At 37.5% G+C, this 25,953-nt stretch overlaps 2 protein-coding genes, 2 long non-coding RNA genes and 1 pseudogene across 20 annotated transcripts in view; 2 read left to right on the top strand and 3 right to left on the bottom strand.

Annotated features, from left to right (window-relative positions):
- The window catches only part of LOC137739507 (uncharacterized), a 39,101-nt gene that overhangs the window by 2,862 nt on the left and 10,286 nt on the right, over window positions 1-25,953 (bottom strand). For 3 of the 16 annotated variants that reach the window (XR_015966841.1, XR_015966843.1, XR_015966847.1), the window contains exons 1-7: window positions 4,132-4,344; window positions 2,678-3,090; window positions 2,485-2,569; window positions 2,282-2,367; window positions 1,068-1,179; window positions 501-564; window positions 282-389 (exon numbers count right to left, since the gene is read on the bottom strand). The exons of 11 other annotated variants lie outside the window; for them this stretch is intronic. This is a non-coding gene — a long non-coding RNA (uncharacterized LOC137739507). Of the gene's footprint in view, window positions 1-281; window positions 390-500; window positions 565-1,067; window positions 1,180-1,607; window positions 2,189-2,281; window positions 2,368-2,484; window positions 2,600-2,677; window positions 3,091-4,131; window positions 4,345-25,953 lie in introns of those variants that run through there. 2 more of the 16 variants (XR_015966842.1, XR_015966846.1) reach the window with 2 other exon arrangements.
- On the top strand, window positions 4,800-6,748 carry LOC148694020 (uncharacterized). The gene is made up of 2 exons (XR_015966850.1): window positions 4,800-5,422; window positions 6,202-6,748. It is a non-coding gene; the product is annotated as an uncharacterized LOC148694020 (long non-coding RNA).
- On the top strand, window positions 9,557-25,374 carry LOC137739173 (protein CLP1 homolog). The gene is made up of 13 exons (XM_088700398.1): window positions 9,557-9,760; window positions 13,861-14,402; window positions 15,415-15,538; window positions 16,349-16,954; window positions 17,157-18,436; window positions 18,569-18,652; window positions 18,927-19,168; window positions 19,308-19,446; window positions 19,550-19,606; window positions 19,837-19,971; window positions 20,058-20,290; window positions 20,575-20,619; window positions 24,933-25,374. The coding sequence occupies exons 5-13, from the start codon at window positions 18,377-18,379 to the stop codon at window positions 25,018-25,020; spliced, it is 1,083 nt and encodes a 360-aa protein (XP_088556524.1). The 5' UTR covers window positions 9,557-9,760; window positions 13,861-14,402; window positions 15,415-15,538; window positions 16,349-16,954; window positions 17,157-18,376; the 3' UTR covers window positions 25,021-25,374.
- Window positions 11,089-12,306, bottom strand: LOC148694019 (uncharacterized; annotated as a pseudogene). Its single transcript, XR_015966831.1, has 3 exons — window positions 12,220-12,306; window positions 11,845-11,979; window positions 11,089-11,518 (listed from the first exon to the last, which is right to left on the bottom strand). The product of XR_015966831.1 is annotated as an uncharacterized LOC148694019 (transcript).
- LOC148694018 (uncharacterized) lies at window positions 23,318-24,478 on the bottom strand. The gene is made up of 2 exons (XM_088700394.1): window positions 24,361-24,478; window positions 23,318-23,933 (listed from the first exon to the last, which is right to left on the bottom strand). Exons 1-2 carry the CDS (start codon window positions 24,399-24,401, stop codon window positions 23,447-23,449), a joined length of 528 nt encoding a protein of 175 aa, XP_088556520.1. The 5' UTR covers window positions 24,402-24,478; the 3' UTR covers window positions 23,318-23,446.

Here is a 25,953-nt window from a genome sequence, read left to right as displayed (position 1 = left end):
AGAGGAAAATAGAATAAGAGTGGAAAATCCTAAAAAATAAGAAAGAAAAAAAGCCAAAATTATAGATCTTGAGAAAAAAATTACCCAAAGTTTCACTCAACACAAACATAAGGGCCAATGCGAAGGTGAGCATAGAGCCCTGCCTTCTGCATGGTCTTGAGAAACCTCACCAGATTATACCTCCCTTTAAAATTGTACTAAAACCCAGCATAAACCCAGAAGGTGAAATTAACTACAAAACCAAATATACAAAAGTATTCGTTTCAGATCTAAATTCATACCCCTTTATACTGGCTCCAAGGTGGTTTTGTCATAGCCATGTCCAAGACAATGCACCCAAGACTCCATACATCTACAGCAAGGTTTGCACCAACTGAGTTCTGTATAACCTGGGCAAGGAACCGAAATGAAGACTTAAGTAAAAGTAAAACCATCAAGAAGCATGCCACGAAGGAGTAAAATACAGTAAAAAAAAAAAAAAAGAAAAAAAAAAAACTCACCCTCACAAACTTATCCTGTGAAGCTCCATTTGATTGCTCTAATCTTCATTAAGAAGATTGGTACCTGTCCAGATACATTACAAACTTCATTTAATTAAAGAAAACAAAAGCCAAAAATGTAGAAATCCAACACAATTAACGTAAAGAGAAGCATATGAAATCATTAAAATAACATACTAATACTACAATGTAATCAAACAATGATTATTCGACATTAAAACTAAGCCAGAAACAAAAACCTTTGTGCATAAAGCACACATGTTGTCTTAACTGTACAAACACTATTAACAACCTAAACGATAATTAACTGACAATTTAGTTCCATCAATATGATAGACATACCAAATTGTCAACAGACTAACAAAAGTAAACATAAACCCTCCCTAGAAATAGCCCAAGGTAGGATTATGTAGTCCGACTATGCTGAACCAAATAAGAAAAAATTCAAGTGATCAAAGCTAATCTAGAGCCTTCTCCTCTCCCAAACACAGCAAGAATCAGAACGTGCGTCGTCAATTTCAAGAAATTCACAGAAAGAGAGAAAGAAAGGGATAGAGTAGCATAAACCTCAGATCGAATGGCCTCGATCCTCTGGATTCCCTCATTATCGTAGCAGAAATCGACAAAAGCATATATACAATGACCTTTTATCAGCCACTGGTTGGACCACATTTATTACCTGCCATAAACGGAGAAACAATTTGGTATAAGAATCTGATAAGAATCTCATTCCACAAAACTTCTTCAGTCCGGGCCTAAACAACTGCAAGCTAAAAAATCTCCAAGATACATACTTTCATCCAGATCATCCACCGCCAATAACAAAACCACACCCTATATCTTCATTTAGCTAATAAGATTAAAAGAGTGAACTTATCACCCAAATAAAATAGGTAGATTAACGAATATGAGTTAAAAAGTGGAGGAAAGCAACAAAATCAATCAAACAACGAATTGTCAATAGAATAAAACAACAAATATAGATATCTGAATCAAAGTTTTTTTTTTTATTTTTTTTTATTTTTTATTTTTTATTTTTTTTTATTTTTGTCAAATGAAGACTTAAATGTTACTCAACATTGTTTCTAATTGCAGCTTCCTCTCTACCTGTAAAAGCATGGTTGTCTTAGCCAAACATACATTTTGATCATGCAGAATCAAGATGGAGACGTTATCTTCTGACAACAGAAATGGAAGTTCAAAATATTATTGAATCATCAAATGTTGAAATTACCAATCAAATACAGATAAACCACCACCAGCAACCAAAACAAGTTTTTTTTTTTTTTAATGAAATTATACACCTCTCACCCAAGCAGCAACCAGCTCTTTTGAACTGAGCGTCTGTAAAACACATGAGTACGGATATATTATAGAGAGCAACAGTCACTAAATTTCTAACATCACCGGCATTCACAACATTAAGCATGTAGGGAAACTATTTCATTTCATTTTAATTTTAGGTGACACAACTGATGCAAGAAAGGGTCGAGCAAGTAGCATGGCATCAAGAATAAAGGAAGATATTTAGGATGGAACAATTAAAAGTTTCTACAAATCATTAAATTTATGCTTACATAAAATATACATGCATACTTAATTTTTCAGACAATTATATTTCACAACATAAATTGCAAGTTGGGCCTATTTGGTTACTCAAAAGAAATTGATGGGTTAGAAAAAGCACCAAAAACCAAAAAAAAAAAAAAAAAACAAATATATATATATATAAAGACGAATGTTCTTATGTTGTTCTCCTCTTACATCGACAAAACACACACCTGTGGTTTAATGCTCCAATATTCAATGAGAAGGCACCAGGCAAGAAGAAGCTCAAGGCTGGAAAGAAGCTTCCAAAGAGAACAATCTATAAAGCAGACCACAAAAATTAGACAAAACCCAAAAAATAAACAGTAAAAAAAACCCCTAAAATGAAAAGAAAAGAAAAAAAAAACTAAATTTGCAAAAATGTCATAGCTTGTACCCTATCTTATCCAAGTTGTCGTACATCCTCGAGCCTTTGCGTTCATATATGCTTCCTCAATTTTAGTGTGAACCCCCAAAATAAACTGCAAATATTATAGAAATGGTAAAATGAACTGCAAACCCGTCAATCATTTCCCAAAATAAACTGCAAATCACAAAATTACCTACTCCAAATCGGCTGGAGAACTCACCAGGAAACCAAGGCTTTTATGGGCTTAAAACTTCCTTCGAAGTGGGACTAAATTCAAGGTTTTTCAACAAGAGGTCGTTGTGCTTCGTAGTTTCTGAGAGAGAAGGCGATGAGAGAAAATGGAGATGGAAGCAGAGTCGAGGCTATGTCGTAGCTGAATCACTGGCTTCCACGATCATCAAGCATGACCGCACACGCACAACACCCTACCTAGAGAAGGGAGACGGCGGCGACTGGAGGATAGGATGGAGGCGAGACCGTGGTTCTCGCTGGGTCTGCGAGACGGAAGAAGTCAATGAAGGTTTGAGAAGGAAATGGAAAAGGCCAGCTTTAACATCGTTCTTCCCTTCCCACGATCATCAACACGTGTGCATCAAGATTAGCGGCAGAGAGAGCCTGACAGAGCACCTACCACTCCACCCCTATCCACTTTGCGCCAGCATCCAGCCCATTTATCCACTTAATTGAACAGTAATAGACCCAATGAACAGTAATAGGCCAAAGCATCTCCACCCCAAAAAAAATGTGCTGGCACCCAGTCTAAAAATGCGCTGGCACAAACGATCTCCACCCCTACAAAATGCGCTGGCACCCAGTCCATTTAAAATATTAAATAATTTTTTTATAAAATAATAAAAAAAAATAGTTTTAACTTCGGATAGGATTTTTAACCAATCTCGTCACGCCACGTGTCATTATCCGAACGTACTATTTTTTGAATAGATTTCCGCTAAGATTTTCAACCAATCCCGACAACCCACGTGTCACTTCCTGTTTACAATAATTTAGGCAAGATTTGGAATGTAGAAAGTGTAGAAAGTGTAGAAAATATTGAAATGTGGTGTAAGGTGGAAGATGAGGGTTAGGTATTTATAGAAAAAATTAATTAATTTTTTAAAATTTTTCTGTATTTTTTAAAAAAATTTTGACAATTTTTAATAAATTTTTAATAAATTTTAATGTTGTAATTAATCTGGACCGTTGGATTTGAAAAATAATCAAATCAAACAGCCAACACGCTGCCACGTGGCCAACGGTCAAATTTCTGACCGTTGGGCCTTTTTTTTTTTTTAAAATTTTTGGTGAAAAAAACGTGGACCGTTGATCTGTGATCGGACGGTCCAATTTAAAAGTGAAATTTAAATTTCTTTTACCGTTGGAAATCCAACGGCCTACAAAAACTAGCCGTTGGAAATCCAACGGCTCTGAGGAGGGCCACGTAGCCCTTTGACAACCGGACGCAACTTGCCCTGCACGCGGGCCCCACCGCCTGCAATTGCTGTCGGCTACTCGCGCCAGGAGCGCGTGTTGTGCACGCGCCAGGGAAATGGACCGGCCTCTGGGTCTGTCCATTTTGGGCTGGGCTCCTGACTGGCACGGGCTGGAGCTGATTCACTTGGTGCCGGTCCATTTTTTTCACTTGGTGCCGGTCCATTGGGCACGGGTTGGAGTTGCTCTAAAGATCTCTCTCACTCAGTCCAAACCCGTAGCTCCCATCTCTCTCCAATATGTCAGGCGTTGTGTCTCCCTCCGCTATAGTCGCTCTATCCCCCTCTCTCCGCTCGCCAGAGGAACACCCAGCTGTCTCCGAGTAAAAAATGGGAGCGATTGTCTCTCTCCAATTTGTCAGGCGTGATGTCCCCCTCCCCTCTCCGTCGCCTCGTCAAATGCAGCCAACGGCTGAAAATAGGTTTTTAAGCCTGAGTGGCAATTTTGTAAATTAAGTGAAAGGTGGTTAAAAGCATCCGAATGGCAATCTTGTAAATAAACTGAAATGTGGTTCAAAACACTGTTCATTTGTACAGTGCAATTGAAAAGCCTTCTTTAGACTAAAGTAATGATTTCGTTGCATCTTGTTGAATATGTGAGGATTTATCTCCACGCGCTTTTTATTTTCTTGACATGAATGTGAAGCCTTTTCTTTTTTGGAAGCTACGCATGCTAAGTAGAAAAAAAAAAAACAGGAAATTGCCTTCGGCATTTGTGTTGGAGATATTTCTCAACGTGTCGGAAACACATGTCAATACTGTAAATGTAATAATACAATCAGTTGAAAATTTGAAAAAAATGTTAACCCATTGCATTATGTTCCGACCTACCGAATCATGTTCTGATCTACCGAATCATGTTCCGGCATACCGAAAACTTTGTGTGTTGATTTGCTCGCTTCAAACGCACGCAAGACGCAACCCAGACTAAAATCCCAAGTTCTCTAAGGTCCCCGAAATTGTTCTTCGTTAACTAAGAAGGGTACAAACGACATTTCGTATTTTCCATATTCTCAAATTCACCCCTAAATTCGTTTTGTCTTATGCAATTGGTCCCTCGATGATATTTAGATGGTAACGTGACATAATTTGACATCGAGTAATCGTTGGAAGAGAGAGAGAGAGAGAGAGAGAGAATGGGGTCGTATCTGTCACGCTATTTTGACGACTCGGCAGGGGAGGAGTCCGGAGTGACGTCGTTTCACTCGTCGGAGAGATGGCAGCTTCACTTGAACGCCCATAAGGAATCCTCCCATAAATTGCCATAATGATTTATTGCCATAATGATTTGCATAAGGAATCCGCCCATAATGTTTTATTGCCATAATGATTTGCATAAATTGGGGAACGTGAAGCTGGTGGTCGATTTCTCGGCGTCGTGGTGCGGCCCCTGCCGGTTCATAGAGCCCGCCATCCGAGCCATGGCCGCCAAGTTCACCGACGTCCAGTTCGCCAAGATCGACGTCAACGAGCTATCTGTAAGTCCTTCCAAACTTGTGCTAATAATTGAAAGTGCTTTTATTTAAAAATGCTTTTGTGAAAGTGCTTTTATGTTAAAAGTGATGAGCTAGAACCACATTTATTTTTGGAAGTGCTTTTATGTTAAAAAGTGATTTCTTTCATCAAGCTGAAGCACCTTCAAGTGCTATTCCAAGAATTACGACTTGGATTTTTATACAAGTGCTTCCAGTAAAAGCCCTTATGCGTACAAGTGCTTTATAGAGAAGCATTTCCAATCGGATCAAGATTTCTGCCAAACTGGTGTAGTGAAACTAAGATTTTAAAAGATTTTAAAAGTGATAGATTTGATAAGATCTAGGAAAATTTAAGATTTCTACAAAATTATTCATACAGAATTTGAATGAATTTAGTTTGTAGATTTTGGTGGATTATGGTGGATTATTATATAATTTTTTATTGAATGTTGTTAAGCATTTTGTTTGTTTTATGTTGGTTGCTTCCTTTCTTTTTTGCGTCCTCACTTTACCAAATCGTTCTTCGAAGGTTAGTTACTTTGGTTGGTTGGTCTTTTTGTTAGGTTTTTCTAGTAGTCAACCGTCTCAGCCTTCCCGAAGTGCTTTGATAAGTGCTGTTAACAACTGCAATCTCTCAACAAACCAAACATATTTCCATAAAAAATCACAACTTCCATATTTAAAATTTTTTAATTTTTGACTATGTTAGTCTAAGACCTATAAGCTGAACATATTTTTCTAAAAGACATAACTTTTGACGTTGTATTTAATTTGTGATTCAGGGTAGATAAAATGGTGAAAGAGATTGATCGAAGCGAACAACAAATTCTAGGAGGAGTTTTGGTTAAAAATGTAAAGGAATTGATTAAGGCTCGAAACATTAACAAGATTCGAAAAATGATACAGATATATAGAGAAATTGCCCCAAGATCCAATACAAAGAAAGAAGTCAAAATAGAAAAAACAAGGATGGGTTTGCGTGTTTATGGTAAGGGTGCAAACCGAAACAAATTGGTGGTTCACACTATCCATTCACCTGGAAATCGTAGTAATTTGCCGAAAGAACAAGTTCCGTTGAATGAAGAAGTTTAGCATGTTTTTTTGGGGGTTTTTGGTGGGATCTACAAGTTTGATTGCTGCAAAAAGATTGGAATTTTGTTGCTCTTCCTTGCCTCCACCATAACATCCTTCTAGGTTTTCAATGTATACAGACGGGACGGGTGTTACATAATAAGATAAATGCCGTGTAAACCTTTTTTGTTAGGTCATAACATCAATAATGTAAACAATTAACCCTTTTACCGTTTTAAGGATAAAGTGTTGGCGTGCTGGGATTATGTTTCTCTGCTTATATATTTTTCGCAGTTCTCTTTTTGTTGATAGGATCCTTTGACTCATGCTTTTTTGTTGGTTATACACTTTTAAAACATTTGTTGTATTAATGTTTTGATATTATTCGTGAGCGGGCCGTTCTCAAAAACAAATTGTTTCTTTCCTTATGCCGTCTCATGGTGAAATTAAAAGGATTTGTTTTTAAATTGCAAATTAGTTGGTTTTTATATACATTCTATTCTCATTTTTTACTTTGAAAATTTTACTTGGCTCTTTAATAATTTTTAATTGGTTCCTCCAAAAAATATATTTGTGTGGATGTTTATGTTGTGTTAGTTCTTTCTTTGCAGCCATATATGAATTCTTAAAAACTATGGTTATATGAATTCTTAAAAACTATGGTAATTAATGTGGTTTTTCGGGTGGTTTTTTAGATGGGGAAAACGGGGTGAGCGACGATTTTATATTGTTATTCTCGGTTAGTATGTAACTATTTGAATATGGAAGGCATGGTATCATGCAAACAATACAATAATTGTAAATAGAAGGGGTCCTTAGGGTGTGCAGAGGGTGGGTTTAGAGATGGTGAAATTTGCTTAGGTCGCAAGATTAATGCTCATGGTTTCATAGTTGTGTTGATGGCTGTGAAAACTGCCAACATTGGTCACCTCACTGTTCCTCTACAATTATTTAAGTGTTTGGATCTTTAATGACTTCTAAACTTAAGGGTTTTTAACTATTTCAAAGCGATTCATAAAGTTGGATATGAATTTATTAGAAGGTGTCAATTTAAAGTATGGATTACATTTTTAGGGTCTTCAACTGTGGATAAAAAGTTGTTCATCACGTTAGAGCACTTCCACCATGGGAAATCCTTCCCCAGGCTATTCACTATTTAATCCATCTAGTGAACAGTAACTGCCCTTAATGAACAGTAACTGCCTTTTGCATCTCCACCGTTGCACTTGAATAGCCTTGGCAATAGGTAATAAAATATTAGTTTTTTTTAAATAATATAAAAATAATTTTATTTTTAATGTCGGATAAGATTTTTAATCGGTCTCGTTATACTATTTTCTATTAAAAAATTATTTTTATTATTTTTACTTTTTCTTTTCACAAGGTGCAGCACACCATTCCTAAACCTTTTTTTTATTATTATTTTTTTTCTTCTTTTCACATGGTGCCAACGCACCATTATTTTTCTTCTTCTTTTCACATCCAAAAGCAACCAAACCCCTACTTTCGTTAGTTTTTGTTTCCCCAAAAATGCAGAGGGAGAGAAAGAGGATGACAACAAATCAAAACCCCCCTCCGATTCGACCTCTCCCACTCCGATTCCTTGTGGGTTTTTTCCTACTTCCCTCACAACCTCGCCAATCGATTTGCTCCTGGAGAAAAATCAGCCGCCGTCGCCGCCATGTTTCTGTTCGACTGGTTCTACGGCGTCCTCGCCTTCCTCGGGTTGTGGCAGGAGGCCAAGATTCTGTTTCTGGGCCTCAACAATTCCGGCAAAACGACCCTCCTCCACATGCTGAAGGACGAGGTTTGACTCTTTTTCTCTCCCTCCTCGAATCGAATAGTACCTGGAAGAGTTTGAGAAATGCAGAGGAAATGATGGCTGACGTCGCTCATACGTCAGCCTTGCGTCATATGCCCTTCAGGCTCTCGGGCTGGCAACTCCTGCCGGGTTTCTCCCTCAGGCCCACTCGGGCTCCATCGCCAGCACAAGCTGGACCAAGTTGCTCGGGCTTCTGGCACTGTTTGAGAGCCAGTCCACCGGGCTATTGCCCACGATGGAACTGCTCTTAGAGAGGAATTTGAAGTTGAATTATCATCATGACAAAATGTTTTATATACTTACTTACCTTAGAGTCACTTCAATCCATTTTTTCCACCATCACAAATTTTTCATGATTCATTTCAATTTTTTTTTCTTATAAATAAAATTGTTCAAAAAACATAGTTTATAAAAATGTTTTAAAACATTTACATGAAGGTATAACTTTGCATTATTATTTTATCCTTTTGTTTATTTTTCTAAACATGACTCCACCATTTCTTTGTTAAATCATCTTATTCAATTTTGAATTTAATTAGCTTATCAATTGCTTATATATGTAGATTATTGGAGGAGCAACCAATTCATTTTCTGACGCCATACCTGCCAGCAAACAAACTGTAGATCAGGGTATGCAGAATATGGGTCACAAAAAGCATCGGAGATAATTCTCAACCTATAAGTCTTGATTGTGTTTTCGTTGATAAAGATGTAAGATTTTTACACCTTTTTAATTATCGTTGAATGCTAGCATTTTTACGTATCCAATTGTGCACGCCATGTTCTTAGTACAACAAACTTTGTGATCAAACATATAACTGTAAAAACAAAACTAAGTATGAACTAACAATTCTTCTTTTCCTTATTTTTTTTTTATTGTTTCTTAACCTATACAAATTAAACAAAATGTGATTTTGCAAGGTTGCTTCGACTGCTACTGATTTGATTCTTGGAGTAATCTCCATTGTTATCTTGCATATGATCTTAAATGCTATCTAAGTAGCCACAATTATGCTATACTGCCTATTTACATGATTCTTAAACTATATGCGTTAAATGTTATACCACTCATTAAGTATTATGTCTGTTTTTTTAATTTATACTTCCAAAAGGGAGATGCGGTTCACAGAACCATGAACGGTCGAGACATCCAATTTTTTTTAGACCATCTAAGTGTCGGCAATGCATACGAAATCAACAACGTGTCATTCACAACAGAAGATCAAGCAAGGTTGTCCTTCGTGCTGCCATAATCGAATTGAATAGGATGGGGATGTGGTGCATCTATTGTGTGGTTGGAATGATACCACATGCTAAATATCTCATTACCAGGTGTGGTGCGTATACTGTGCATAGTGTTTCCTGACCTGAGTCGTATATATGATATTTTGGTGGATTTCACGTTATTTACAAAATTGCCACCACCTCTTCGTTCTTCGTTCGGTGAGGTCGCGTTTGGTACGCAGGACGGGACGGAACAGAGTGGGACGAAGCGTTTCGTCCCACGTTTGGTACGCCTAAAATGAGTGGAACGCGCTGTTCCACAGAACAAGTTTTGGATGATTTTTTGTTCCACCTCCCCCCTGGAACGGGTTGTTCCACGTCCGTGGGACAGAAATTTCCAATATTTTTAGACAAAAATGCCCCTGGTCTTTTTCAAAATTTACAACTTCAAAATCAGTTAACAAACCCTAAAAACTATTTCTCTTCTTCTCAGCCGTTTCTCTTCACCTCTGCATCCCTTTCCCCTTCGCAACCTTCCTGCTCATCTTCTTCTGTGCAGCCTCGCAACCTTCCTCCTCGTCCCCTTCGCAACCTTCCTGCTCATCTTCTTCTGTGCAGCCTCGCAACCTTCCTCCTCGTCCTCATCCGTGTAGCAGCTCTGCGAACTTGGTGATCCTCAGGTATCTCTCTCTCTCTCTTTCCTCTCTGTATTTTTGGGTAACTTGAATGTTTGAATTGGTGATCACAAAATCAAGATTTGTTTGTCAGTTACAGTATTAATAAGTGCCTGATTTCATTTGTAAACTATTTCTGTTTACAATAAATATGGATTGGTAATTATTGGATTTAAATGGATTCGTAGTTTTTGATGAGAGGAGTTGTTGAGGTTGTGTGAAGGTTTGTTTTTCTGGGTTTTATGCTGCAGGGGGTTACAAACACGGACAGGAGGAGAGGAAACATTAGTTTAGATTGTGATTTAAATTTTTTTTTTTTATATGTTCTTGGTGATATAAACTGTGTGAGTGCAGTTGTTTTAAAATTATTTGCATGTGGTTTTTTATAGTTTTGCAGTTTGGATATAAACTGTGTGAGTGCAGTTTGGATTAAAATGGATTTTGATTAAACTGTGTGAGTGCAGTTCTTGGTGATATAAACTGTGTGAGTGCAGTTCTTGTCAAGATTAATGCAAAAAGGTCAATTTGGAGTTCAGATAAGCTTGATTTACTTCCTAATATATATTTTGCTGGACTGAATTTCGGTTTGGTCCTCTGTTGATTTTAACTTGGGGATCACAAGAAATTAACCCTAAGCCTAGGTAGAAAGAACAATAAAAGCAACTTGTTAATGAAGGAAGAGGAGTTTGAGGTATCAGCGTTGAGCAACTAATTAGGAAGAAGTTTAGATGAATTGATAGGGAGCTAGTAGTAGTTCACTTGGACAAGAATTTTGAACGATTTGGGTGTCATCGTCGAGCACTGAATACTGAAATTAACTCTCTGGTGGTGTTATAGGATTACTAACAGAAGATATATTATGGAGTTAACAAAGGTAATTAAAGAAAACAATTTGTTTGCATTGCATGGCATATTGTAGTACTTGTTAAGCTTTTATTACATTGATTGCTGTAATGTGGAAGAAAAATGGAAAACAAACTAAAGAATATATTTGTAGAGTTTATTCCAACTGATGACATGAGCTTCCTTTCAAAGACTTCTCAGTCTGACACTAACAGACAAATTAACTTGAGTCTCCCTAACGATAAGGAATTAAGAGCAAGAAATGCTCCTAATTAACAAAACCCTATATCCATCAAAGTACGTATGTAGATGCTAATTAGTTGATACCACACATCTTCACAAATCGTAATAGGAAGATGTGGCTGCTGCTGGTATATATCTTCTTCATTTCTTTTCATTCATTCCAAGTGTGTTCTTCACGCTGTCCATAGCACCGTGTGCCATGTTCATCACTTGCTTTCCAGTCTGTGGCAATTGAGAATAGCTCTATCAGAAAGTTTGCAAGATTTATTGATGACTGTCCTACTTGTTTGTATTATAGTCAGCATGTGTTTGAAAATTATTCGAAAATGTTTGAGGGATCAAAATTTTAGACCACATTAGCTGATTTCTAGGCAATTTGTGTGTTTATAGACAGCTGAATATACAAATTGATGTAATAAGTGGATTTGACCCTCACATAATTTGTGATCATCTAAACTTAATTAGTTTAGTCCCTTAAGCATCACTCAAATTCTCATGCATGTCAAAAGAGTGCAGGAGTTAACAATTAATCAAGAAATATTTATAACCTGCTGAAGAAATCCAGCACTTTGGTCCTTTCCATGCTGAGCAGACTCCTTGGCTGACTGAGCTGCATCGGCTGTTGCGTTCCTAGCTTAATGTGTTGTTTCCTGTGTGGACTGCATCCACTCTTCTGCCTTAGCCTGCACCAACAACATAAAACATATGGCATTGTATCACATATACAGCATGAGTACGATGATCATCTAATAAATTACGTTCTGCAGCTTAAAGGTGCTCTTGCACCCACGCACTTGTCTTATTTCCCCACTCACTTTATATCCATTTGTCATGAACATTTTCAATAGTCAACGGGTGAGAGAATATGACAGGTGGGTGGAAATAACAGCACCCTGCTTGAATTGAAAACATCAATCTCATACCTGGCCCTGGCCTTGGGATTGGCCTGCATTGAATGGTTGCTGCATGCTGGACATTTTCTCTCAAAAATTTATTAATGAGAATACTTGTGGTTTAAATTTTTTTGTGATTTACACTACAGGGGGTTACAAACACGGACAGGAGGAGAGGAAACATTAGTTTAGATTGTGATTTAAATTTTTTTTTTTATATGTTCTTGGTGATATAAACTGTGTGAGTGCAGTTGTTTTAAAATTATTTGCATGTGGTTTTTTATAGTTTTGCAGTTTGGATATAAACTGTGTGAGTGCAGTTTGGATTAAAATGGATTTTGATTAAACTGTGTGAGTGCAGTTCTTGGTGATATAAACTGTGTGAGTGCAGTTTGGATTAAAATGGATTTTGAATTTTTGAGAAGAAATTAAAAGGGTCGTTGGAATTTTGGAAGCCTTTGTGTTTTTGGTGAACGCGCAGACAATCTTGAAAATTTGTGTTAGAAGACTAATGTTTGTATATAAAAATTGCAGCCATGTGGTAAAGAACAATGGTTCATTCTAAATGTCAATGGACTAATCCATGTGTTGACTGTGTTGAAAGGCACAAATTTTTTTGACATGTTTGGGTTTGATCTCATGTGGATTATTGGAAAAACAAAATGGTATTGCTCTGACAGATTGTTGGTTGCTTACAGGTCTGAAGACTAATATTACGAATCGTGATTCTAAATCAGCCCAAGATCGTTATTTATCTGTGAGTTTTGCATGTTTATCAGCTTATTTGGACCACCTTGAATGACTCACAGAAGCCAGATTTCATTAAAGTGTTTATGGAGAGCCCTTGAGGTTTTAGTATTCGTGGTTTTAGTATGGGGAACTTTATCAACTTCTAAGTGTTTTCATTATTACTTTAGCAAGACATTATTTGTTTTTTAAGTCAGAACGAATGTTTGATTTCGGATATTTCATGTTTAAGTTATGCATATTTCATTTTCTTTGTTTAAGTTCTAAATGTTTAAACCCTAAAATGTTTACGATATGCATTATCATTAAACTTATATATTTTTCAACATTTGTCATGTGCTCTTATATGGTTTGCCTTGTTCCTGCAATGGGGAATATTTAGAGGGGTGTCCTTCTAAACAAGGCTAATTCTAATGTTTGTAGAACCTAAACTCCCTGAACAACAACCCACAATTGAAAGGACCAAAATTAGGGACTAAAAATTGAATTGGGGTGTGGGTTTTGCAATTTGCACAATAAAATTTGATGGGTTTGTGGTGAAAATTTGAATGAAGGTGTAGAAAACGGGAAAAATTACAAATTTTAAAGGGGTTTGCATGTGAAACATAACATATACCTATTAAAATTTGGACCAAGAAAAACAAATAATGGATAATAGTGTTCAAATTTGAACAACTTATTTAAAAAAAAAAAAAAAAGAAAAAAAAAAAAAGAGTTCTGTCCTGTTCCGCCCATAAAATTGTACCAAACAACAGACGGAACATGGGTATTTTAGTCATTTTAATCTTTTGGTTCCGTTCCGTCCATGTGTTACCAAACGCAGGACGGAACAACTGTCTTGTTCTGTCCTGCGCGTACCAAACATAACACAGAACATCTGTTCCGTCCCGTCCCGTCCCGTCTGCGTACCAAATGCTACCTGAGGGTTTCGGGGATGGGAGGCCATGCCGCATCAGAGAGAGAGAGAGAGAGAGAGAGAGAGAGATGAGTGGGGATCTTAGCACCATTGCTGCAGATCCTCGATTTCATGAGTAGGAGAGGGGGTACAGTCAGAGAAAAGCATGGGGACCATCGGGATTTGAGGAAGAGGGGTATTTGGCTTATTTTCGTCAGATTTCTCAAACGCTTTTGCTAATGAAGAGAGTGTTCGGTTCTTTGATTTCTTTTGTCTGCCTCCTTCTATATTGCTTTGTCAGTTTCATTTTCCAGTGCTGGCTCATGGAAATTTGTAAAAATGGCTGTAGTTTTCTGAGAAGGTTATGTTTTTTGTGTAATCCCATTTGAGGTTAAAAATGATGAAAATTTTGTATCCGAATCAAGGAATTGATTATTGAGAATTGAGTTTGTGATTTACAGTTCATTTTGGTATTTGATTGATAGTCGGTGCTCATAATTTGGATTTTTTTTACTTAAAATTGTTTGCAAAGAGAGAGAAAGAGAGAGTTCGACGCTTAAACCAAAGCCAGGTATATCTCTCCTCTTGCTTTCTCTCTACGATGTTCTATCCCAATTTCTCTCAGACAGTAAGGGTTTTGGTTTGCTTTCTTGGATTAGATTTGTATATATTCCGTTGCATCTCAGTTTTCTCTGATTTAATAGCATAATTTTCTTAGCATCAAAATTGTATCTGGCTCTTGGTTTTCTTGATCTAATTTTTTATTTATTTCTATAATTAGATAAATTAAGGAATAAATTTATATTAGTATATGAGTATTCGATTCTGTGACATCCCACATCGCCCAGGGGAGTGATCCTTATATGTATATTCCCATCTCTACCTAGCACGAGGCCTTTTGGGAGCTCACTGGCTTCGGGTTCCGTAGGAACTCCGAAGTTAAGCGAGAAGAGGGCTAGAACAATCCCATGATGGGTGACCCACTGGGAAGTTGCTCGTGAGTTCCCAAAAACAAAACCGTGAGGGAATGGTAAGCCCAAAGCGGACAATATCGTGCTACGGTGGTGGAGCGGGCCGGGGAAATGATCCGCCCCGGGCCGGGATGTGACAATTTGGTATCAGAGCCTAAACCTGGCCGTAGTGTGCCAACGAGGACGTCGGGCCCCTAAGGGGGGTGGATTGTGACATCCTACATCGCCCAGAGGAGTGATCCTTATATGTATATTCCCATCTCTACCTAGCACGAGGCCTTTTGGGAGCTCATTGGCTTCGGGTTCCGTAGGAACTCCGAAGTTAAGCGTTTAGAAGAGGGCTAGAGCAATCCTATGATGGGTGACCCACTAGGAAGTTGCTCGTGAGTTCCCAAAAACAAAACCGTGAGGGAATGGTAAGCCCAAAGTGGACAATATCGTGCTACGGTGGTGGAGCGGGCTGGGGAAGTGATCCGCCCCGGGCCGGGATGTGACATATTCTGATATAAAATTTATATTAGTATATGAGTATTCGATTCTAATATCATATATTAGTATATGAGTATTCGGTGTTTGCTAAGGCGCTTCTCGAGACGGCGTTGGAATGTGCAGGTGATGAGGATTCAGGGGATGAGGAGGAAATGGCAAAGGAGGAGGACCAAAACGCGCTCTCTGTTAGGATAATTGATGCCCTGAATTCCAGAAAGTCTGCACTTCACCACTCATTAATTATATGGTTTGTTCCTTTGGTTTAAAGGTGTTTATTTTGATGTTGTTTTTTATACATTGTTGAATATATTGTTAGTTTAGTTATTGATTGTACCGAGTGTGGTTTATGCTTTTGGTATTAAGTAGTTTTTTCATATCCCTGAACTCCTTTTCAGGTAGAGAAACGTGAGTTCTTCTAAGGTGTTTAAGTGAGTGTCAATCAGAGAGTATTTTGTTCGAATATATGTCCAAACATAAAATTTCTTTGGAATGAAATAAATGAAACAACTTTTGAGACTCCCACATTTGAGATGTGTATTGGTTCTGAAAGTATAAGACCAAAAGTTACATTTGCATTCCCATTTACAGAAATACAACTTGCAGAATTAGTTAAATGTATCAAATGACTAGCATGTGAATTTGTGTATGGTTAAAAATAATCTTATCCTTAAGGATTATTGATTGGGCAAATTTGGTTGAGTAAATTTAGGGTTATTGATTGGGCTAATTTGGTTGATTAGTTGATATGATTTGGATGGGTTTGAGGGTTAGTTTCTAGGAATGTTCTATTGGTGTTCATTTTCTTCTACAGAGTTACCAAAATCTCAAGTCCCCATTTGATCCTTGAGTACGACCCAATCATATTTGCTGTAATACAATCATATTCTTGAGGTTTGGATTTTTTACCATCATGTTTCTGCCCAATCATATTTGCTTATGTTTTCGTTAGAAAATATGCGCATGTTCTCTAAACTAAAATACACTTCTCAGATTGATGTGATTATTGGATTGGATTTTCCTTATTTACCTTCATATAATGGTGGGTTTAACTTTTTAGGTGAAAGTTTTTACGCAACCTCATTACTTGCAAAATTTTGTTCAGTCAACATTCAATGCCCTACCATCAGATCAAGTTAAAGGTACGAATCACGATCATGCTATTTTTGTCACTTTTTATTCCCTTGCTGAACACAATGGAGTGAATTGTCTTCATTTGCATTCTTGCATTTGAACTTACGTATGTTCTTACCTGACATTTGTAAGCTTTTGATTAGTCATGAAATATGATACATTTTCTCCGTGTTTAAAAACTTATGACATACAATCAGTTTCTTTTTGGTTGGGTTGAAATGATATTGATTGTGCTGCTATAAAGTTCCTTTTTATAGTTGGGTTTGAAATCATGTTAATAGAATCTTTTTTTGGTTGGTCCGATCTGTAACAGATGAGATTGCTTTGTTTGAATCAAAATTTGATCTTTTTTTGTGTGAAATTATATTGGAATCGCAAATTTGTCAGGTATATCTTAGATTCTTTGTTGCGTATTCACCTTCTCACAACTTTTACATTGTCTCTTGATTGGATGGAGTTTTATAATTTCCATGATCAACGGATGCATGAAGTAAGGAGGAAGCTACTACTTTTATGGAGCTTCTTTGGCATGGTAAGTTGAAGTTGCAAATCATTTTTTTTCGTTCATGGAATTCATTATCTTGCTATATTGGCAATTAGCAGTGTCTGACAATTGGCAAAGTGTATTCATTTTTCTGCTTAATTTATCTTGAGAATATTTGCATCTTAATACTTATTTTAATTATGTTAATTTGTCCCCTTTTCCATAGAATTTTGTGCAATGTGAATGTAAGTTATTCTCAATCCTCAGATAGTGATTATTTAAGGACTTCTCCAAACTTGGCTACTCAGCTTTTCAAATACAGAGCAGAAAGGAGTCAGATGAGCTAGAATCAAGTTGGTATCATTCTAAATTATTCTTAATCATTTACAACTTGCAGAATTAGTTAAATGTATCAAATGACTAGCATGTGAATTTGTGTATAGTTAAAAATAATCTTATCCTTAAGGATTATTGATTTGGGGAATTTGGTTGAGTAAATTTAGGGTTACTGATTGGGCTAATTTGGTTGATTAGTTGATCTGATTTGGATGGGTTTGTGGGTTAGTTTCTAGGAATGTTCCATTGGTGTTCTTTTTCTTCTACACAGTTACCAAAATCTCAAGCCCCCATTTGATCCTCGAGTACGACCCAATCATATTTGCTGTAATACAATCATATTCTTGAGGTTTGGATTTTTCTCTCATGTATGTTCTCTAAACTAAAATGCACTTCTTAGACTTTTGTTTCTTATGGAAACGAGCATACTGCATGTTTTTTGCTTTGCATGTTTGTGCTTGAAAACTTAGATGCTAGAATAAGAATGAAACAGTTTTTATATTTTTTTGTCAACTGCTAAAACATGTGCCTAACCTACAGGATATATATTTTGCCACCTTGACTGCAGGGGCTAGATTTGTGTGAAGATCATGTTGCTTCTCTTTCTTATGTTTATTAGGGAAACAGAACGTTCAGTTTCGTCCTGTTAATTGTACAATGTCTTTTCATGTCAGCTAAGTTGAATGTATATAAAAACGAAGCTGCATATCTTACCGACCCCATTCACTCATCTATCCCTCTGTTCATTCATGATTGTGTTGAATTTATTCAGGTAAAATGTGTTTTATTCATGTAGTTCAAGGTGATGCATTCAAGTCCCGTAGCAACGCGCGAGCATATTTTCTAGTTAATTACTATTGGTTTTCCCTCAATATAGACAACATTAAATTGGTCAAATTTATTTGGTAAAGTTTTTATGACTGTAGAATTTCTCGTTTAAATTTCTGGTTTTAGAGAATTCTTCATTAAATTTCTGGGTGCTTTTGAGGTTATTTTATCCGTGAGATTTAGTAAATTTTTCTAGATTTTGTAGAATTGTTCGATTAAATTTGTGGGTTTGGTTATTTTTTATTTTGTGCATTTTATAGTGAACTTGGTTGTGGGTTTCGATGTTTGTCTATGGCAAAGTAAGGGATGCCAACTCATGAACCAAGTGGCCTTTCAGCACCTGTAGGAGATGAGCGAAGTGATATGGTATAGTTTCCTTTAATTTTTACAATTGCTAAATGTAGATGACCAAAGCGAAATATCATTGAGCTCTTTGCAAATTCAGATTGTTGATTTTTTTTTTCCTTTCAATTTGCACGTCCACAAAATCCCTTCAAGTATTGGTATGACTATGTTGCAACTCTCACAAAACAACAGAGACACCGCGCTAAACCCTTGCCGCCCGATGACCCCAATTCTCAGGTACTACTTGACACTTGCTCACTTCTATGTTGGGGGAAATTAGTGCAAATTTTTCAATGTGTTTTAATTAGTGTTATTCTTTAGTGAACAAAAGTGTTTGATCCTCAATTGCCAACTCTGTAAATTTTTAGGAATGATTGAGATACGCTTGTGGCGCAAGTGCATCTACTGTGTAGTAGTGCAAGTCCATTTTTAGGTGCATATTACCTAGGATTGTTGTAATCCTTTGCCAAGTGACTCTCTGTCTGTGGCTCATAAGCTTCTTTGTGGTTAGGGCCCAAGGGTGATTGTTGTGGGACCAACAGATTCTGGGAAAAGTACCTTGTCGAAAATGCTTCTTAGTTGGGCAGCTAAGAAGGGATGGAAACCTACGTTCGTCGACTTGGATATTGGACAAGGAGCTATAACAACTCCGGGATGCATTGCCGCTACTCCTATTGAAATGCCTATTGATCCAGTTGAAGGAATTCCTCTTGATATTCCTCTCGTTTATTTCTATGGGCACACAACTCCTAGGTAATTGATTTATAGCATCTTCATATGGACCTATCATTTCACATCGTTTGTTAATATCTGATACTAACATATAAGAGAAATTCTTGTATTGCTAATTTATTGGAAGTCATGAATCCTTAAAGATCCATTTTTTATCCAGTAATAATGTAGATTTATACAAAGTGCTTGTGAAGGAGCTTGCTCAAGTGGTAGAAAGACAACTTTCTGGGAATGCTGAATCTCGAGCTTCTGGAATGGTGATCAATACCATGGGATGGATAGAAGGTCAAGGCTACGAGGTAATTTTTAGGCTGCTTGCACTTCAGGGATGGCTGCTGACTTACTATTGAAATGGTTGTTTTAATGTCATATATTTGAAATTCTTGGTCGATTTTCTTGCAGTTGCTTCTTCATGCAATTGATACATTCAATGCCAATGTTATCTTAGTTCTGGGCCAGGTACATCCCTCTGGTTTGAGTTTTCTTTCTTATTATGATTTTACCGTACTGGATTCTGCAAGCATTTCTTCTTTCCCCTCCTCTTCCCCCCCCCCCCCCCCCTCCCTCTCGCTATTGTTGCTCGACTCCGTTACAATGCATCCTTGTTTGCAAAACATTTTGATGTTTTAACAAAATGGTTGTATATGTAGGCTCCGATGACAGTACATATATTTCTTTTAAATTCTCAGGAAAAACTTTGGAGCATGATCAGAAATGTACTAAAGAACAAGCCTGGTGTGGACGTTGTAAAACTTCAAAAATCTGGGGGTATTGTATCCAGGAATGCCAAATTCCGTCAAAAATCCAGGAGTCATAGGATAAGGGTAAGCATCAATATGTTGCCATTTAATCCTTATTATTTGTTCTTCCTGAAGAAAAGACTCATGTGCGCTGATATTTCTAACGGGAGTATTTCTATGGCCTTGCAAATGATCTCAGCCCACATTCTAATATCGCGAATTTTAGTGACTTTTCTGTCTTTCGGATTGGTGGCGGGCCACAGGCCCCACGTTCAGCTTTGCCAATTGGTGCAGAGCCTGCTGCGGACCCTACAAGATTGGCGCCTGTGAATATTAACCGGGATTTGCTACATACCATTCTTGCTGTTTCATTTGCCAAGGAGCCTGATCAAATTATTTCTAGGTAACTTGTACCGATCTATCTGATAGAGAAATAGATAATGAATGACTGAAGTATATGACATTGATCAGTCTCGTTCACTTTCATTTGAACTTCACATAGGAAAGTAGATGGTTTTACCCCCTCACTGTCACAAGAATGAAAATACATAGTAGTATTGTGGTATTTCTTGCTTGCTTTTCCGTCTCTGGAGATAGGGATGCGAATTTGACGGTGACATTTTGTATTTCAGAGTATGATTCGTAGTCTGTAGTCTTAAATATTTACTTTTTTGGTTTGTTTTGCAGTAATGTTGCTGGGTTTGTCTTTGTCACAGACGTCGACATTCAGAGGTTTGTATGGTGAACAACTTGCTAGAAGCACTTCTTGTATTCTGGTTTTCGTTGTTCTAACCCAATATGCGGCGTTACAGGAAGACAATTACGTACCTTGCACCATCGGCGGGTGAGCTCCCAAGCAAGTATTTGACTGCAGGAACCGTGACATGGCTTGAAACATGAAGTCGATGAGCAAAAACCCCAGTAGTATTGCTTTCCGGTGGATGTACGTTGCTGGCTTATGTAAGGAGTGTAAGATGTGAGCTATCTAGGCGTAAAATTAGTTTTAACGATGCATCCCAAATACGACAACAGATTAGAATATTATTGTCGTTTTTTTGCATCCTAAATTTGTTATGCGAGTCTTGTTTGTCGTATTTTAGATTATACTAGAATTTAGAAAGACGTGCCAAAGCCTGAATTACAGGCAACCACAATTTTTTTTTTTTTTTTTCGTTTTCTGTACAAGATATTTAAACGAAGGACTAAGAGATGGAGGAATAAATTGGCTAAGTGGCATTCAGGTATTGTTCAACTGTGATATAACCTATAAGTTAAGGTAGCCCTTGCAATATGAGCTCTTTCAATTTATCCGAGGCATAAAAAGGTGCTGCAGCTGCAGCTGCACTTCCACAAAATCCTTTCAAGTATTGGTACGACTAAGTTGCAACTCTCACAAAACAAACCGTTCACAAGACGAAAGCGAACCACCCGAAGGCCGGTACCAGGATCTACAATAACATAATGAAGGCAAGAGTTCCGGACAAGAGGGAAACATTGTCCAGAAGACCTTTAATTTCCTTGTACTACAAGCAAACAGATGGAATAATTTCCTTTTAATTTTTACGATTGCTGTATGTAGATGATTAAAGTGAAATATGTTTGAGCTCTTTACAAATTCGGATTGCTGATTTTTTTTAATTTTTTTTTTCAATTTGAATGCAGCTTTGTCCAATGTCACACTAACTGAAGTTTTGAATTCCAGCTCAAGGGAAAAGAACACAGCCTAAGTATATAGTTTTCAGGTTACCAAAAAGGAAAGAAAAAGAGTGCACCATTGTGAAACCATAAGCTCCTGAAAACTGCAAAATTAGAATCCCAAATCCATAACAAACACAGCCTTACTCAAAAACCTAAAAGCTACCCACAAAAATACAACCTTCGTACGTTCCAGAACGAATTCCAACTCCAATCAAGCCACTGCAACCAATATGCAATACAAACAAAACCCAAAGCACCAAAACGCAATTCATAACAGAAGCACACACAAGCCAATAATTTCAACGAGTTTAAAGCGAATGAGTCGTAAACCTCAAAAGTCCATATACAAATATGGACTTTATTTTGTGTAAATTTCAAATATCTAAATATTAGGACTATTTGTGTAAATTTGGAGATTTGAAATTTACACAAATAGTATTTAGAGATTTGAAAACATTACATCGCTTTTGGAGGAGCAGAGGGTATATTTAGAGGCACTACCCAACAACCAATATGCAATACAAACAAAACCCAAAGCACCAAAACGCAATTCATAACAGAAGCACACACAAGCCAATTATTTCAACGAATAATTTCTACTTTACATTTGGCATAAAAAGAGAGAAAACAGAGAGCTAAGAAGCGCGTATGATCAGTGGGAGTATTTAAACTCCCTCGTTCTGGGGTTCTACGCTACCTTTCAACCTCCTCATCAGCTCCTTCATTTTGTCACTGACATAACCCACAGCTGCAGTGCAGAGTCCTCTTAGGATTTGGAAGGACTTGGTCCCAATTATCGCAAAATATACGGCCCAACATGCAAGAGTAAACCACCCGAAAGCTGGAACGAGGAGGAGCACCAGTAGCACCAACGGAGTCCTTTTCAAAGCACTCCTTCCAGGTCCAATTTCCGTAACCTCCTTCCAGCCGACTATATTTCGTCAGAAGCAGATGTATAACTTCCAGGTCCAATTTCCGTAACCTCCTTCCAGCCGACTATATTTCGTCAGAAGCAGATGTATAACTTCCAGGTCCAAGTTATACATCTGCAGAGTCCAAGTTATACATCTGCTTGTATAACTTGTATAACTTGGACTCTGCAGATGTCGAAGAAAAAATGTACCATCTGCTCTTTCGTCGGTATGCTTCACTCTGAGAATATACCGACGAAAGAGCAGATGGTACATTTTTTCAAATTACATGACGTCATGAAGCATATACGTCAGAAGCAGCTTCAGATGTGCAGATGTATACGTCAGAAGCAGATGTATAACTTGGACCTGGAAGGAGGTTACGGAAATTGGACCTGGAAGGAGTGCTTTGAAAAGGACTCCTTTGGAGAAGCAGATGTATAACCTCCTTAGGAGAATATACAAATATACCATATACAAATTTGTGTTTACACAAATTCACACAAATAGTCGGCTTTTGTGACTTCCTCCCTCCACGTGCTTCCTCTCATACATTCACAGGTTCGCTTCTTTAAAAACCGACCCAGCTTACCATTTTTCTTTGTTTTCCTCTCCATTTAATATAATATATGTATTCAATGTCTCTCTTTTTTATTTATAATTTTATGGTGTTCATAGATTAAACTTTATGAAAATATTATAAATTTTAATTCTCATTATTGCTACCCACAAAAATACAACCTTTGTACGTTCCAGAACGAATTCCAACTCCAATCAAGCCACTGCCCAGCAACCAATATGCAATACAAACAAAACCCAAAGCACTAAAACGCAATTCATAACAGAAGCACACACAAGCCAATTATTTCAACGAATAATTTCTACTTTACATTTGGCATAAAAAGAGAGAAAACAGAGAGCTAAGAAGCGCGTATGATCAGTGGGAGTATTTAAACTCCCTCGTTCTGGGGTTCTACGCTACCTTTCAACCTCCTCATCAGCTCCTTCATTTTGTCACTGACATAACCCACAGCTGCAGTGCAGAGTCCTCTTAGGATTTGGAAGGACTTGGTCCCAATTATCGCAAAATATACGGCCCAACATGCAAGAGTAAACCACCCGAAAGCTGGAACGAGGAGGAGCACCAGTAGCACCAACGCAAGAGTTCCACACAAGAGGCTGATGTTGTTCATCAGTTCATATCTATTTGTATTGTTGGAAGCTTGGAGAATGTTGGCAGTCTGCAATGTCCCCGCGTAAGTGAGTAAATCAGCAATCAAGATCACAACAGTGTTGTGGTCTGTGACAAATGGAGACGGTAAATTTCCGGTCGCATGCTTCACCTGGAGGAGAACTCCTAGGCTGTTGATGGAATAGAATATAAGTTCGTGTGCTGCCGGTGGAGATTTGTACCGACCACCCTCCTCCATAGTGCTGCTGTATTATAAACAACACAGAAAGTTAATGAATGGGAAAATGATCTCTGGAACATTACTCTTATGATATCAGGAGTTCCTAATTTTCAATTCTTCCATATTAGTTAATGACGTTGACATGTGTCATCAACCGTTAGAATATCCGCGCACAACCCAAACTCATTTGCTAGCTAATTAAGAAGATGAGCTTATAAAAGACCCCGTTTCATATACATATTGATGAGAAGGCATGTTACAGAGTATCTGGAAACCAAATTTATTTGATCCATAACTTGGACCTGGAAATTGAAAACGAAAAAGGAGGTTACGCAGAGTATCATAGATAGATTAACAAGATTGTTTACTCTTTCCCTTATGCTTTACAATCAGCTTCTGACGAAAGAGTAGATGCAACATTAAAATATGATAACTAAAGAAAATGTACTAACCCAGCTGAGATTTGTGGAGAAGTTCCGACGTTCATAGGCATGGCCGAAGAGGAACGCGGCAGAGTTGGGGGAGGGAGGGAGGAGTGAGAGAGAGGAGGGAGGAGTTTGCAGGATTTGGAGGAGGGAGGAGTTTGTAGGATTTGGAGGAGGAGAGGGTATGGGTATATATACCCCGTGTTGTGGTCTGTGACAAATGGAGACAGTAAATTCTAACGTGGCAAAACAGTATATACTGTTTATGATAGCAACTTTAGTTGCAACTTTAGTTGAAATTTGCAACTTTAGTTTTGCAGTCTTATTCATCCTCTTTTTAGTCTAAGAAGAGGATGAATAAAAAATCCTCTTTATGAACGTCCGATATCGATTTGAAATGTGTAGTTACTGATAATAAAAGTCTCACACGTTTTTCGTTACTGATTCAGAATAATATTATTTAAATATTATCTAAAGTCCATGGCGCCGTATCCAAATTAATGGATATATCTAAAAAGGTGGGTCATAATAAGGTTTGCTCCAAGTTTGAAATCAATGTGCAAGGAATATTAATGCACACCCAATATGCGGCGTTACAGGAAGACAATTACGTACCTTGCACCATCGGCGGGTGAACTTCCAAGCAAGTATTTGATTGCAGGAACCGTGACATGGCTTGAAACATGAAGTCGATGAGCAAAAACCCCAGTAGTATTGCTTTCCGGTGGATGTACGCTGCTGGCTTATGTAAGGAGTGTAAGATGTGAGCTATCTAGGCGTAAAATTAGTTTTAACGATGCATCCCAAATACGACAACAGATTAGAATATTATTGTCATTTTTTTGCATCCTAAATTTGTTATGCGAGTCTTGTTTGTCGTATTTTAGATTATACTAGAATTTAGAAAGGCGTGCCAAAGCCTGAATTACAGGCAACCACAATTTTTTTTTTTTTTTTTTTTTGTTTTTTGTTTTCTGTACAAGATATTTAAACGAAGGACTAAGGGATGGAGGAATAAATTGGCTAAGTGGCATTCAGGTATTGTTCAACTGTGATATAACCTATAAGTTAAGGTAGCCCTTGCAATATGAGCTCTTTCAATTTATCCGAGGCATAAAAAGGTGCTGCAGCTGCAGCTGCACTTCCACAAAATCCTTTCAAGTATTGGTACGGCTAAGTTGCAACTCTCACAAAACAAACCGTTCACAAGACGAAAGCGAACCACCCGAAGGCCGGTACCAGGATCTACAATAACATAATGAAGGCAAGAGTTCCGGACAAGAGGGAAACATTGTCCAGAAGACCTTTAATTTCCTTGTACTACAAGCAAACAGATAGAATAATTTCCTTTTAATTTTTACGATTGCTGTATGTAGATGACCAAAGCGAAATATGTTTGAGCTCTTTACAAATTCGGATTGCTGATTTTTTTTAATTTTTTTTTTCAATTTGAATGCAGCTTTGTCCAATGTCACACTAACTGAAGTTTTGAATTCCAGCTCAAGGGAAAAGAACACAGCCTAAGTATATAGTTTTCAGGTTACCAAAAAGGAAAGAAAAAGAGTGCACCATTGTGAAACCATAAGCTCCTGAAAACTGCAAAATTAGAATCCCAAATCC

Source organism: Pyrus communis, chromosome 9 (genome assembly GCF_041283825.1).
Source record: "Pyrus communis isolate YQ-2024b chromosome 9, ASM4128382v1, whole genome shotgun sequence".
Lineage (NCBI taxonomy): Eukaryota > Viridiplantae > Streptophyta > Magnoliopsida > Rosales > Rosaceae > Pyrus > Pyrus communis.
This window is presented reverse-complemented; position numbering and strand designations above follow the sequence as displayed.

What these genes read in the sequence shown, in the direction of transcription:
- LOC148694018 (XM_088700394.1), bottom strand. Translation starts at nt 24,401, where the DNA reads ATGCCTATGAACGTCGGAACTTCTCCACAAATCTCAGCTGG. An exon ending in TCTCCACAAATCTCAGCTGG is followed by an intron (nt 23,934 to 24,360) that starts GTTAGTACATTT and finishes TTTATAATACAG; the next exon opens with CAGCACTATGGAGGAGGGTG.
- LOC137739173 (XM_088700398.1), top strand. Translation starts at nt 18,377, where the DNA reads ATGCCAACTCATGAACCAAGTGGCCTTTCAGCACCTGTAGGAGATGAG. An exon ending in TATGGGCACACAACTCCTAG is followed by an intron (nt 19,169 to 19,307) that starts GTAATTGATTTA and finishes TTTTTTATCCAG; the next exon opens with TAATAATGTAGATTTATACA. An exon ending in TAGAAGGTCAAGGCTACGAG is followed by an intron (nt 19,447 to 19,549) that starts GTAATTTTTAGG and finishes ATTTTCTTGCAG; the next exon opens with TTGCTTCTTCATGCAATTGA.